The sequence below is a fragment of the Martes martes genome (genome assembly GCF_963455335.1).
Source record: "Martes martes genome assembly, chromosome: 1".
Lineage (NCBI taxonomy): Eukaryota > Metazoa > Chordata > Mammalia > Carnivora > Mustelidae > Martes > Martes martes.
This window is the reverse complement of record NC_137888.1, coordinates 25,378,030-25,391,605: the sequence shown is the minus strand read 5'-3', so window position 1 is coordinate 25,391,605 and position 13,576 is coordinate 25,378,030. Positions and strand designations below refer to the sequence as shown.

Sequence of the window (13,576 nt, the reverse complement as noted above, 5' to 3'; positions counted from 1 at the left end):
TCACATTTGTACAATTCATCTCTAACTCTGCCTAAAAGTTAGTTAGTATCTACTAAATTTTAATAGTTCACATAGTTTTCTTTGGAGGCAGAAATGATTTAGGCCCTTGGTTTTTAGAATTGGAGGCACTGGGTTTGAACATGTAAGCTGTGCAATTTTGGACTAGTTACCTAAACACTCTGCTCACTTTCCTTATTAATCAAATTGGGATAACACAGTACTTCATACAGTTATCTTAAGAAATAAAACAATGCATGTAAAGGTCATAATACTTGACAAACAATACCTATTATTTAGATAAGTCCCTTATCTAAAGTCCAAGTGCCTTAAGTATCTACTGACAGTTGAACTAGCTTTTCCCAACTTGAGAGTGATATTTCACTTCTTCCAGACAATAGAGAAACCTATCTTTGTCTTCTTTCTTTACAGGCCAATATTACTTTGCATGCAATGGAAAAATTACTCTTATTTTTGGGTAGCTGATTTCTCTTTATCAACTTTCCAGTAACAGTTTTAAATTATTTTAATCACAAAAATTATATCCCTTTACTGAGAATAACTTTGACCTATATATTAAAGATTTTCAATCTAGAATTATTTCCGTATCTCATAAAACATTTTTCATCTTTGACCACAGGATGGGATGAAATAACTATGAAGTTGAACCAGAATGCCATTTTAAAATATTCTAACTAATCCTTTTTCTATAAATAATTATATAATTATAAAATTATGATGCTATTTCTAAGATATTCTGGGTTGTATATTCTGCTTCCTTGTTTTCAACTTTAAATTACTGATTTAAGGAATATGCTTTTATCACTGATTTAAAAAGGACTCAGGATCATCCTATGCCTTGGGGTCATCATTATGAGCACAAATTGCTCTGCTAGGGTGTCCAGAATAAGAGAAATGCAACATATCAAATGAATCTAGAAATCCTCTTTCTAAACATAGCCCTGTTAAAAGTCTTCGGGGAAAAATACTGTTTATCCTCCTGATTGAAAAAGAGCCAATTATCATCAGTTAGTATTATTGGCTACATTTTATTTTTTTGAATGTGGTACAAAGTTCTACTAGTAAGATTCATAAAACCTTTAGTAGACTCCTGAAAGATCTCATGAAATTCTGTAAATGGGCAGAAAAACAGCAGAGAAGTTTCACTGTAAGCAAGTTTAAAGGGAAAGAAATGTAAAGAAAAGCAGTACTCTGAAGTCTCCTTTAGACTGATTCTCTCATCAGCCAAATATTCATTATTCCTTGACAGTCCTTGTGCTGCTGCTGATTAGGTACTAGCAAATAAAAGAGATTCTAAAAGAAATCCATGCCCTTATGGAATTACAAATGGGGGAAGGAAGCACATCAAACAAACAAACAAACAAACACACAAACAACTACAGTAAATAATTATAATAAGTACCATGAAGAAAAGGGTGCTGTAAGGAAAAGAACACTGGGGAGAGTAGTGGTGGTGGGGGGAAGGGGCAGTGAAAGGCAGGGAAGGCTGCTTTGAGAAGGAACTTTTTAAGAATTAAGATACAGCTAGGGGGGCACCTGGGTGGCTCAGTGGGTTAAGCCTCTGCTTTCGGCTCAGGTCATGATCCCAGGGTCCGCATTGGGCTCTCTGCTCAGCAGGGAGCCTGCTTCTCCCTTCCTATCTGCCTGCCTCTCTGCCTACTTGTGATTTCTCTCTCTGTCAAATAAAAAATTTAAAAAAAAAAAAAAAAAAGATACAGCTAGGTTCTCTTTGTGGAGCCACCTTGCCTATCTTTTAGCTAGGCTTGTGAAGTCTTCACCTTCTCCACGCTTGACTTCCAGCCCTGATGTTTTTGGTTAAAGGGATGGAGGGAGAATTAGCTTATTTATTCATTCACTCATTCTGAAAAGATATGGATAGGGTAGGAATAATAGCTTAGATCTGGACATTTAATTTGAAGGGTTATACAGATAAAAATGTCTAAAAATTAGTTGCATATTTTGATGTGTAGCTTGGGGAAGAAGAGGAAAGGAGGCAGGAATTATTTTGCTAGTTTTCATTATATAAAAGGTTAGGAAAGCCCAAAGATTGAGGATAAAAAGCCTAGGACAGAGTATGCTAACACTGAAAAAACAGAAAAACAAAAACCTATATAGATTATCAGGACTAATCAGAAACATCAGGAAAACCACTGAGTGAATGGCATCATTATACAGGCTCTGGTCTCTAATTTAAGCTCTTAAAATATGACAAAGGGCAAACAGAAATGTTCATTCCCTACAGTGGTACAACTCTGACATGAGAGACCTGACCTGAATCCCTTGTGTCCAATGTGACTTTAAGGCAACTGTACTTGACCTCAGAGCCTTCATTTTGTCATATACAAATGGAACTACTACCACTTACCTCTTAGTCCTGATGGGAGAGCTCTGTTAGCTATAATAAACGCTTGATTCTGCTTAAAAATCGTTGGCAAAGTGAGGGTTTCCCACCTTCCTAGTCATTTCTACTGGCACTTTAGCTATATACTGTGTCACTAAATGGAAGAAAATAAATATGAATCATTTCCTATTTAAAACTTAAATGGGCAGGATGCCTGGGTGGCTCAGTTGGTTAAGTATCTGCCTTCAGCTCAGGTCATGATCCCAGGGTCCTGGGATCAAGTCCTGCATTGGGCTCCTTGCTCATCCAGGAGCTTGCTTCTCCCCCTGGTGCTCTGCCTGCTCTCCCCATTTGTGCTCTCTGATGAATAAATGAATGGAATCTTTAAAAATAAATAAATAAATAAAAAATAAAAGTTAGATGGGCGTATACCTCTTGCTGAATGGACAGAGTAATGATACCCATAAGTAACTTGTCCAAGTTCTCCCAGTTAATAAACGGGAATTTGAATGCCGACAGTCTGCTCTGGAATGTCTGCCCGACCTGGCATTTCTGGACCTTTGGAGCATGGTCTCAGGAGCCTGTGCTCCTGATCACTACGCTTCAATTACTGTGCAGCCCCAGCCTGAGCATCAGGAACAAACCAATCTGTGCTCCAATGGTTACTCTGCCAAGTACTCTTCTTGGAACAAATGGCAACAACTGGGTTCGGCCTTCTGAAATAGATTCTGGCACAATAATCTCAAGATTAAGAAATACAAATATGAAACTGTTCTTCCTGGTTACATGTGAGAACCAGTGTGACACAGAAACTTAGGGATCTGGCTAAGAAAAGCCAACTAGGATATGGCAGGACAAAGACGCAAGGCCAAGTCTGAGTCCAAGGCCCACATGCTTCATCAGCAGAGCAGAAGTGGAGCAGTGGCATATGTGTCCAGCTGTAGAAAAGCAATCTTCCTTGTAAAGGTATGAGGGAGGTGGAATTACCATGTTGGTCTATCATCAACAGAGTCAGGGAGAAGGTAGGAACAGTTTTTCCAAGATTCTAATCTCTAACTTGCTTCATCACACAAGTTTCTAACAGAGTAAAATATCGGGAGAGGGTGTCTCTTAAGAGCAGTAGCATTAATCATTACATGTTATATACTGAGATAGGTCAGGAACTTGAAAATTCTTACAGCTTTCTGGCAACAAGTCCACGTGTGATCTGGCTGCACGCCCATCCTCAGAATACAATCCTTCATTTTGCTAAAATCCCTTCTAGTTCTAACTCCACGATTAGAAGAATCATTAGAGCATGACTTGTTGGTATGAGCTGGAGCTCAAATAGTTTGTCCTCAATGTGGAATAACCTTTAATTACTAGAAAGGCCTCTCTATGGCTGCTTTTGCCTGTTGCCTACTCAATATTCTTTGTCCCTTTCTTGGAAAAACACTGATTTTACTTGGAGCAGCTTCTCTTAAAGGGCAATGAAATGTCTAAGAAACTACGAGGTGGAAATTCAGGAAAAACTCCTTTTTAGATGCAGGAGACTACTAACAGATGACCTTGAAGGTGGTTAAGTATGTGGTAAAGAAGGTGGGATAGAGAAACAGAAACAGCTCGAGACCTTCTAATCATGGAGCTACCATACCAAGTTCAGACTCAACTTCTTTTTATATGGGAGATATAAATATCCATTCTATTTTATTTCACCATTATTACCTGGATTTCCTGTAATGTACAGTCAGATCTCATTCCTAAGATAAAACTTCCCAACCAAAATTTGTGTACAATCTAAGTTTTAAGTTTATCCTAGACTTTAGAATTAGAAAATGTAACAAAGTTCAAAGGGAGGGAAAGTTGGGAGTAACTACAAAGCAGCCAGGGATAAGACTGTGGAACCTGGCTCCTCATAAATGGTTTACCAGTTAAGTCCCAAGTCTTCACTAGATGTTGTTAGCCTAGATTCAATTATTTTTCTTTAAAAATATTCTACAATTTAAACTTATCACCAGCCAAACCCACTTGCCACTTCCATCCTTCCTATTTCTGACCATATAATGAGGTTTTACTGTTACTGCCACTAAAAAGTATTCAGTTTATTTAAAGTGTCACAGGCACTTTAAAGGCATCAAAAAGGCAGTTAAGAAAAAAAATAATAACCTCGTGGCAGTATTTCTAAGTATATCAAAGATAACCCAGTTAAAGTTCAAGTCACAGTACGTTTTATGTTTAAAAGTGCTCTCTTTATTTAATACCAATGTAAGATATCTGCAATTACGTGACACAAGTGAAAGAGGCTAACTGCAGATTCAGTTAGCTACTTAACACAGTTTCCCTATCACAAGGGGTGGGTCCTTTTACTGAAGCGTTTCGAAAGATGCTGGAATGTCAGAAGCAGGACACTGGAAGAACTAATGACAGACTCAGTAGTAAATAACCAGTTTTCACATCCAAACTGAATCAGGGCTTGATGAGATTCAAACTGTTCCCTGACTACTAACCATGTGAACACTGTTTTGGTCAAAGATACAGAATCAAGAAAGAACGAGATTAGTAGTAATCACTAAGTTCACCAGTGCCTTAACCAAGAAAAAACACCTAGGATTTTTCTTGCTAGTAAGATTACTGAGGATCTGAATTTGGATTGACTTCTAGAAAATTTCCTAGAAAGTTCAACAAATTAGGGGGAGAATGCCGAGATGCACTAGTAAGCATTAGTGATGCTTACTAACCAGCCATCAAGTTAGCCTAGAACCTTGCTTGGCATAAGAGGAACTGATCTAGTCTTAGGAAAAAAAAAAAAAATCTCCATAGAAAAGAAAGGAAGTCAATTCTTAGAGGAAGGTAGGGATGCTCTAAGAATTATTTGCACAGCTTTTTGGCACAAAATGAAAACAGACAGCATGAAGTAACATCAGAATTCTGGATCCTTCTCCCTTCTAGTTTCATTTCTGACTCTGTTACCCTGTACAACTGAGTCTCATTACCGGCTCCTGACCGTCCTGGGCTAACTTTCTCCCAGTCTCAATAGTTTAGGGAAAGGTAGTAATTTCATCACTAACTGTAGAGATTTTAGCATAATGGACTATGAGGCATATTAGAGTATCTGGTCATATACACACAAACAAGTTTATAGTGTTTTAAGAGCCATGGATATAGGCCACAAGTATTACGAAGTTTATGCATCTGTCTTCTAATCCATAGGCAGATTATTCTAATGGTGAATTACAGGTACAAAGAAAAATCAATCTTATGAGCACTTTAAAAGAGTTGAATTCTCAAATACACTTCTTAGGTCCTTGAAGTATACAAGGAAGTATTCAACATTTGGTACTATTTCCTTTTAATTACTATAAAGTCACAGAAAAAAAGGCAAATTAAAGCCATGCTCAGAATACAGAATCTAGTAAGATTTAACTGTCTTGTTATTTCTCTTTCTCCTTTTGTTTTCATTTTATAAATATATGCATGCACACAACTTTTAAACAAGAGGCCATTTGATTAGGCCAGTTTTGATGTGACCTAATCAGCAATCCCAAAGCCATAAAATATTTTTGTTTACTACAAATGTATGGACTCAAAATTAGGTAAATTGTTACTATTCCTCAAGAAAATTTTTAACTGGTCTCTTAGCAGAGAAAATAGCATGCTTTAGAGCAAATTTAGCCATTCATAAACTAAGAAACCAGGTGAGATCAAAATTACCATACTGCAAAATATTACACCAAACTAGTAAAGTTAAATGTCATGTTTTTACAAGTTCTCTTACATTCATTAATTGGCATTGTGCTAACAGCTTTGAAGGGGAAAGAAACCTTAAAAGACTTTAACAGATTTACATATAATAAACAAAAATATACGTATTTGTTATTAAATATTATATAATATTATATAAAATATATATTTATTATATACAATTTACATATAATAGACAAGAATATACCTTGTTATTTTTCAGGTATATGATTTTCAGGTATATGACTACTTTATTATCACATTTTTAAACTGACTTTTAAAAACCTGTATACTGATATGAAAACCAAAATTTTGTGTAATTCAGAGTTCTCATTTCCCTCCCTTTTCTCTCATAATAATCTTATGACATTAAGTTAAAGTGGTTATAACAGAACTAGCTTGTCACTGGGACACCTGGGTGGCTAAATCGGTTAAGCTGCAGCCTTCAGCTGAGGTCATGATCCCGAGGTCCTGGGATTGAGTCCTGCATCGGGCTCCTTGTTTGGCAGGGAGCCTGATTCTCTCTATGCCTCTGCCTGCCTCTCTACCTGCTTGTGTCCCTGTGCGCGCGCGCTCGCTGGCGCGTGCTCTCTCTCTTGCTGACAAATAAATAAATAAATAAATAAAATCTTTAAAAAAAAAAAAACGCAAAAAAAACAACTAGCTTGTCACCGCAGTAAATATAAAAATGTGTATATTTGGGAGAACTCACATCAAATAAATTGAGATGAAAGTTTAATTCTAAAATAATGTTTTCTCATGAAGGTTTAATTGACATTTTAAAATATAAAATCTTGAGTCTACGTAGTAGAGTACAAAATGGAACAGTTGTAATTCAAATTGAGAACTGTCTTTTAAGTTAAATGTAACTATTATTTCAACAACATATAACTTCTACTTACATATTAAGGTAAATATTATCAGGGGGCAGGGTGCCTGGGTGGCTCAGTCTGTTTAATCATCTGCCTTTGGCTTCGGTCACGATCTCAGGGTCCTGGGATCAACCCCTACATTGCCCCATATTGGGCTCCCTGCTCAGCAGGGTGTCTCCCTCTCCCTCTGCCCCTCCCCCATCGTTCATGCTCTCTCTCAAATACACAGAATCTTACTAAAATAAAAATTAAATTAAAAGAAATATATTATCACAGGGCACCTGGGTGGCTTGGTTGGTTAAGTGTCAGACTGGATTTTGGCTCAGGTCATGATCGCAGGCTCCTGAAATACAGCCTATGCTCAGTGATAGGTCTGCTCGAGATTCTCTCTCCCTTTCCTTCTGCTCCTTCTGCCCTCCAACCCCCATGCTCTCAGAAAGTGTGCTACCTCTCTGAAATAAATAAATCCTTTAAAGAAAAAAGATATTATCAGAAATGAAATATTTACAAAAGTGGTACCTGAGGAGTATTTGTATATTCCCTATATAATGACAAAAAAACAGTTAAAAGGCATATTTTAAAAAGGCTAGAAAAGCAACTTATGGAAGTTTAGGTTTCTGTGGAAATAGTCTATCACAGCACAATCACCACTAATGATTTAGTCAGAAGCACTGGTTAGGAAAAGCTGGCTGCCGGAGTAGCAAGGATAGCTAATTAGGATTCAGGAAAAGGGGTTTCTAATATTAGCCCTATCAATTAAAATAACTACTGACAATAGATCAATGGAATTAAGATCATATATACTGGAAACAGATCACCAGGCTTCAAACCCCAGCATGTCAATTACTGCTGTGTGACTTCAAAGGGCACTTCTTAGGTCTCAAAGGTTAGGATCCATCACCTTTAAAATGGATGACAGAAGCCATCTCAGAGCTATTCCGAGTTAAATAAGGTAATCCATGTAAGGTGTTTTATTATAGTGTCTGGCCCTAACAACAGCTGGTATCACCACTACAGCAACCCTGAACCGTCCTATTTGGCCCTCAGTTTCCTTCCATGTAAAATACAGGTTTGAGCTGGATCATTTCTAATGCCTTTGCCACCCCAAATCAAAATCGACAATGTGAAAGAATATACAGGGCCAACTCTATTTTCAAAGAACATAAAATTAGATCTTTCACAGTAGTATTATTAAGGACATAGTAATTCAGATGCTATACAAGAATCATATTTCTAAGTGAGCCCTTTTAAATCGGTTATAATTACTACAGTTATTAAAGCCAAAGTTGTATGTATTCTATTTACCCCCAAGAAATTCAAGATCTTCCATCGGTGATCATGTTCAGCAACTATAATTCTTCCAGAGAGTAAAATGGCAAAACTATTATAACCCATATGATTTTAAATGGAAAATGAGTATAATATAATTATATGCTTTTATTATAAAAATATTAAGATTCTTTTTAGAGTCATAAATGTTTTTTAAAAATCAAGGTCTATAACATTAAGATTAAAGAAACATATCCCACATGTTTCTTGAGGGCAAACTATTCATGTCCATACATACACCAACTGTACGCCAATCCAAACAAATAATACATGATAACATTTTTATTAATATTTGGAGAATTCTTTTTCATATGTTTTCAGAGATAATATTAAGAAATGTAAAAAAAAAACCTTTTTAATTTTTAAAAATTATTAAAATGTGTGTGACTACTGAAAAGAGGTTATCTAAAAATTTAAAAAAGTCAGGTACCAGCATGGAAGGCCAAAGGAATTCAATTACATTTGCCCATCAAGGTAAAGAACAAAACCATCCACACAGGTCAGTTTTAAACGACAACTTAATAAGGTCTCAACCCAGAAAACATGTTTACTAGTCAATACTCATACTTTGTTTTTAGATTAGCAAAAACGGGAATAGTACTGTGGGACTTAAAAAAAAAAAGAATTTTAAGATCACAGCTGTGAGAACTTCAGCTTCCTTTCCAAAAATCCTCATCTTTAACAGATCTTCACACACCATACTTGGCACAATTTCCAATCATTCAAGAAATTTTATTTTACCTTATAAAGTAGCTCAGCAAAAGTAAAGTTCATAAAATGAATCTACGCCGTGTCCTTACCCTCAATATTTAGTTCAAAACAAACGTGGCAGAAGGAGAGGGTTTCTTTGTCTGTTCCCAGTTTACAAACACTGCAAATGTTGTCATCATTCAGATCAATGTTTACAAACTGCTCCTCTTCGTTCATAGTGCCCCTGTTAAAAAAACAGAAAGGGAGAGTTACCCAATTTCTAGAACTTGCCAGTACGGTGGTATTAGGAACTTCTAGGAGAAGGATGCCGTTTATCTAATGCAACAGACTCATCAAACAAGCATCGCCATACTTGCGCTTCAGTATCACTCTCTGTGTAATGACACAAAGCTAGTAAAACTTAAAGGCTTGCCATAGGTGTCACTATGCCCAAGTGCCTTTTTCTGATTCCTGTATTTCATTCGGCTGAGGAGGAGATCTGAAGGAAAGCAGTTGCGGGGGCGGGGGGGGTTTCTGCTCTGCCCCATCCCCGGCCCAGTAACAGAGAGCTTAGCGGCGCCGCCAAGGGGTCTTTCAACCTACTGAACGCTGTTAAATGCAGGAAAAACGACCTGTTCGGGACACTGCTTTGCTAACTTCATTGTGGGAACCCTTGGATGCGTTTCGCTAACTCGACATAGCGAGGCTTCCTATCGGAGATGCGCGGCAGGAAAATACACGTGGAGGCGCGAACACCGGAGGACGTCCCGGCAGCGTCTCAAGCACCGGCACGGAAGGCCGGGCAGCGGCTCCCCCGTGCGGGTCCGGCACAGCCGGAGCCGGGGTGTCCAAGCCGGGCTGGGAGGTGCCTTGCGGTCCCCTCGCCCCGGACTTTCTCCCACCCGGGAAGAAGGTTTCCAAGGGCCAAGTCAGCCCTGGACTCAGCGCCTCGGGGAGCCGGGCCCCCACTCCACATCCGGCGTTGGGGGCGCGCGCCCGGCGCTCAGGATGCAGCGGACCGGAGTCCGTCCCTCCTTCCGTCGGGGCGCCCCGCGCGGACCAGTGCGAAGGGCCGCGGGGTTCGGAGCGCGAAGGCGGCGGGACCGCCGGGCTGAGGCACGGGCGGGTCGGGAACCGGGGCGCGAGGTCTTTACCGTCGGCTCCGCGCGCCGCAGGAGCAGTTCGGCGAGGTTCGGGCTCCTCCACTATTGTTTCCGGCCACAGCGCAGGCGGCCGCGGCGGAGGCGGCAGCCGCGCGTCCGGCCCCGCCCCCTCCCGCCGAGGCCATCCCGCGAAGGCTTCTGGGGGGAGGCGCGGGGAGGTACCGTCAACGGTAAAGCTGCGCGCCAGCGCGGCGGCTGCGGACTCTCCTTCTCTCCGCCTGCACCGACGCCGCGTCCTGGGCTAGGACTTTCTCGTGACTCCGCCTCTCTCGGCCGTATCTCTCAGGGCTCTCCGGCGCCGGGCGACTCATAGGGCCCCTCTTCGAGGCGAATAGATAGAGGAGTCCGTTGCCTCCTCCCCCTTGTGCGTAGTGGAAACTACTGCCCCGGGGCGGGGGCCGAAAAGTGACGGTTGGATGGGAGAAGGGGACAGAGATGCGTGGGTAGGATTTTGTTTGAGATAAGTAGACTGAAGCAGTAGTATCACTGAACGTCGAGTTAGGTTCCAGTTGAAATATGTCATAAGGGAAAAGTTCGTATTTCAGGTTTCGTAATTTAGGGACAATTTCAAATACAGAACCTTACTTTTTAGATGGGGCTCCCCTCCCCTCTAATATGGTCCATTCCTTGCACGCCCACGGGGAAAATCCTAGGACACCCGGTCCCCATTACTTTTAGGTCAGGCCCAGTTCTCAGACTCTGGTACTTAAATTCCTTTGTCCACTTTGCTTGAGGTTTTAAGTCTTTTTTTTTTTTTCCCCCCTTTAGGTTATAGCTCATGCAGTACTTTCACTTACATTTTCTATTGTAATCTTTACGACGGCATAGAGAGGAGAAACAGGAACCATTCTCTTATTTTGCAGCCTAGGAAGGACTAACTCAGATTATAGTTGGTTGGGAACAGACCTGGGACTTGAACCCTAGGCTGCTGATGGAAAAATCACTGTTATTTTCAACAGCATCGTAAGCACCTGGACTGGTTACATTCCTAAATAGGAAGCGGGCTGGGCTGTCAGTCTGCACCTAACTGATAGTAGAAATGGATTCCATAATTTCGAGAAACTTCTAGACCAAACTGGTGCCTGATACAAACCATCGATGCCTCAGAAAAATGATGTGTTCTTGCTGCTCAAAGTGCAGTAAATGAACCAGTGACATCATCATCACCTGGTGTTCTGTTAGAAATGTAGAATCTCAGCCCTTACCCAAGATTTCCTGAATCAGAACCTGTATTTTAGTAAGATCTTTGGTGATTCCTATACTCCCTAAATTTGAGAAGCATTAACTGAAATAGAATAATCTGTGCTTTTTCTATTTGAATTTCTCAGTCTAGGTAGTTATTACTAAAATGTCTTGTATCATGGATTCTATACATCTTTTCAATGAAAGTGCTTTATAAAATCACCAAGACTTTCCTTATAGTGATACAAGTTCTTTTCAATTTTCAGAGTTAATCTCTTTTTTTTCTATGACATTTTGCCCTGTTAAATCTTCCTAAAACTCCCAACCCTTGTTGTTGTTTTTTAAGTCAACAAATCCAGGCCTAATTTACAGAAATAAGATTTTCACACTTTAAAGGTAGGAATTTTGACAAATGTATACACTGTGTATCCACCACCCCAATCAATTTATTCAACATTTCCACAACCCCCGAATTCCCTTGTGCCTCTCCCCAGTCAAGCACCCCCAACCTCTGATGTAATTTATATCACTAAAGGCAAGTTTTGCCTCTTCTAGAACTTCGTGTACATGGAATTAAATGGTATATATTCTTTTGTGATTGGCTACTTTGAGATTCATGATGATGTTTTGTAGTAGTTCCTTTTTATTATTAATATTGCACAATTTGTTACCCCCTGAGTTGTTTTTAGTTTATGAATATTCATTTAAAGATCTTTTTGTGTGTTCATGTTTTCTTTCTTGCAGTAAATACCTAGGAGTGGAATTGTGGAATCATATGGTAAGTACATATTTACTTTTAAAAGAAATTGCCAAAATGCTTTCCCAAGGAGTTATGCCATTTTATGCAATTAGTACTGTTATGTCTCCTTGATGAATTAACCCTTTTCCTTTTCTCTGTGGTAATAGTTCTTCTGAAATCTTCTTTCTCTGAGGTTGATACAGCCACTCCTGCTTTCTCATGATGAATATTTCCATATGTATCTTTTCTTCTCTTTTTATTTTTCCCTCTCCTGTCCTCCATTTTTTTAGACAAACATAGCTGTGTCTTGCTTTTTAAATTCAGTCTGACAATCTCTGTCTTTTAATTGGTGTGTCCAATCCATTTACATTTAATGTAATTATTGATATATTGGGTTAATCTACCATCTTGCTTTTTGTTTTCTATTTGTCCTATATGTCCTTTGTTACTTTTACCTTTTTGCCAGGCTTCTTTGGATTAGTTTTTTGTTTTGTTTTGTTTTTCTGTTTAGTATTTTGTCTCTATTTTATCTCCTCTACTATCTACATTTCATGTGTGTGTAGATGGATATATGTATGTATTTGGGGGCTGGAATATAGGCATGGTTTAGTGGATTCATCTTTAACTAATCACAACCCACCTGGAATAAAATTATAACATGTGATGTAAAATGTAAGAAGCTTACAATAATATATTTCTCTACTCTGATCATATATTGCTATATATCTTATTTCAAATGTGTTATGTACTCCAAATGCATTATTTCCTTAATAAGCTATACTGTAAAGAAATTGAATAAGAGAATAAAATAACTTTTATATTTATCCACATATTTACCAATTTCAATGTTCTTCCTTCTTCTGGTTTATCCATATTGTAGCTCGTATCATTTTCTTTTACTTGGAGAACTTCCTTTGTTATTTTTTTGTAGTGTTGCTCTGTTGGTAACAGTTTCTTTCAGCTGTCATTTGTCTGACAGTGTCTTTATTTCACTTTCAGTTTTGTTTTTTTTTTTTTAAAGATTTTATTGATTTATTTGTCAGAGAGAGAGAGAGAGAGAGAGCGCGCACAGGCAGATGGAGTGGCAGAGGGAGAAGCAGGCTCTGTGCGGAGCAAGAAGCCTGATGTGGGACTCAATCCCGGGACTCTGGGATCTTGACCTGAGCCGAAGGCAGCCGCTTAACCAACTGAGCCACCCAGGTGTCCCTTTCACTTTCAGTTTTGAAGGAATCATTCTGTATATATAGAATTCTAGGAAGATGAAGATAGCTTTTTTGTCTTTCAGCCTTTTAATGATGTTGTTCCATGTTCCCTCAGATTGTATTGTTTCTTAGGAGAAGTCATTCTCCATATCTAGTAGTGGATCAGCTTGATCTTTTGTTTTTAAACTTTCCGAGGATCTCGATTATCCTTTTGTTTTAAGGATTTTCTTGTCCTTTCCTGAAGAATTTGGCTAAGGCTTTCTGTTGTATGTAACAGGTCTTCAACGAAGTTTCTATACCCTCATTGGATATAACTCAAA

General features: G+C 39.0%; 1 protein-coding gene across 2 annotated transcripts in view; it reads right to left on the bottom strand.

Moving 5' to 3' along the window:
- LOC308358126 (protein EURL homolog) overlaps positions 1 to 10,521 on the bottom strand; it is a 31,149-nt gene extending 20,628 nt beyond the window's left edge. Inside the window, exons 1-2 of one of the 2 annotated variants that reach the window (XM_080828171.1) lie at positions 10,125 to 10,521; positions 9,081 to 9,214 (exon numbers count right to left, since the gene is read on the bottom strand). In XM_080828171.1, the coding sequence (XP_080684297.1) occupies positions 9,081 to 9,214; positions 10,125 to 10,258 (268 nt within the window). In that variant the 5' untranslated portion in view covers positions 10,259 to 10,521. The remainder of the gene's footprint in view (positions 1 to 9,080; positions 9,215 to 10,124) is intronic. The other variant, XM_080828172.1, reaches the window with a different exon arrangement.
- Between the last annotated feature and the right edge of the window lie 3,055 nt (positions 10,522 to 13,576).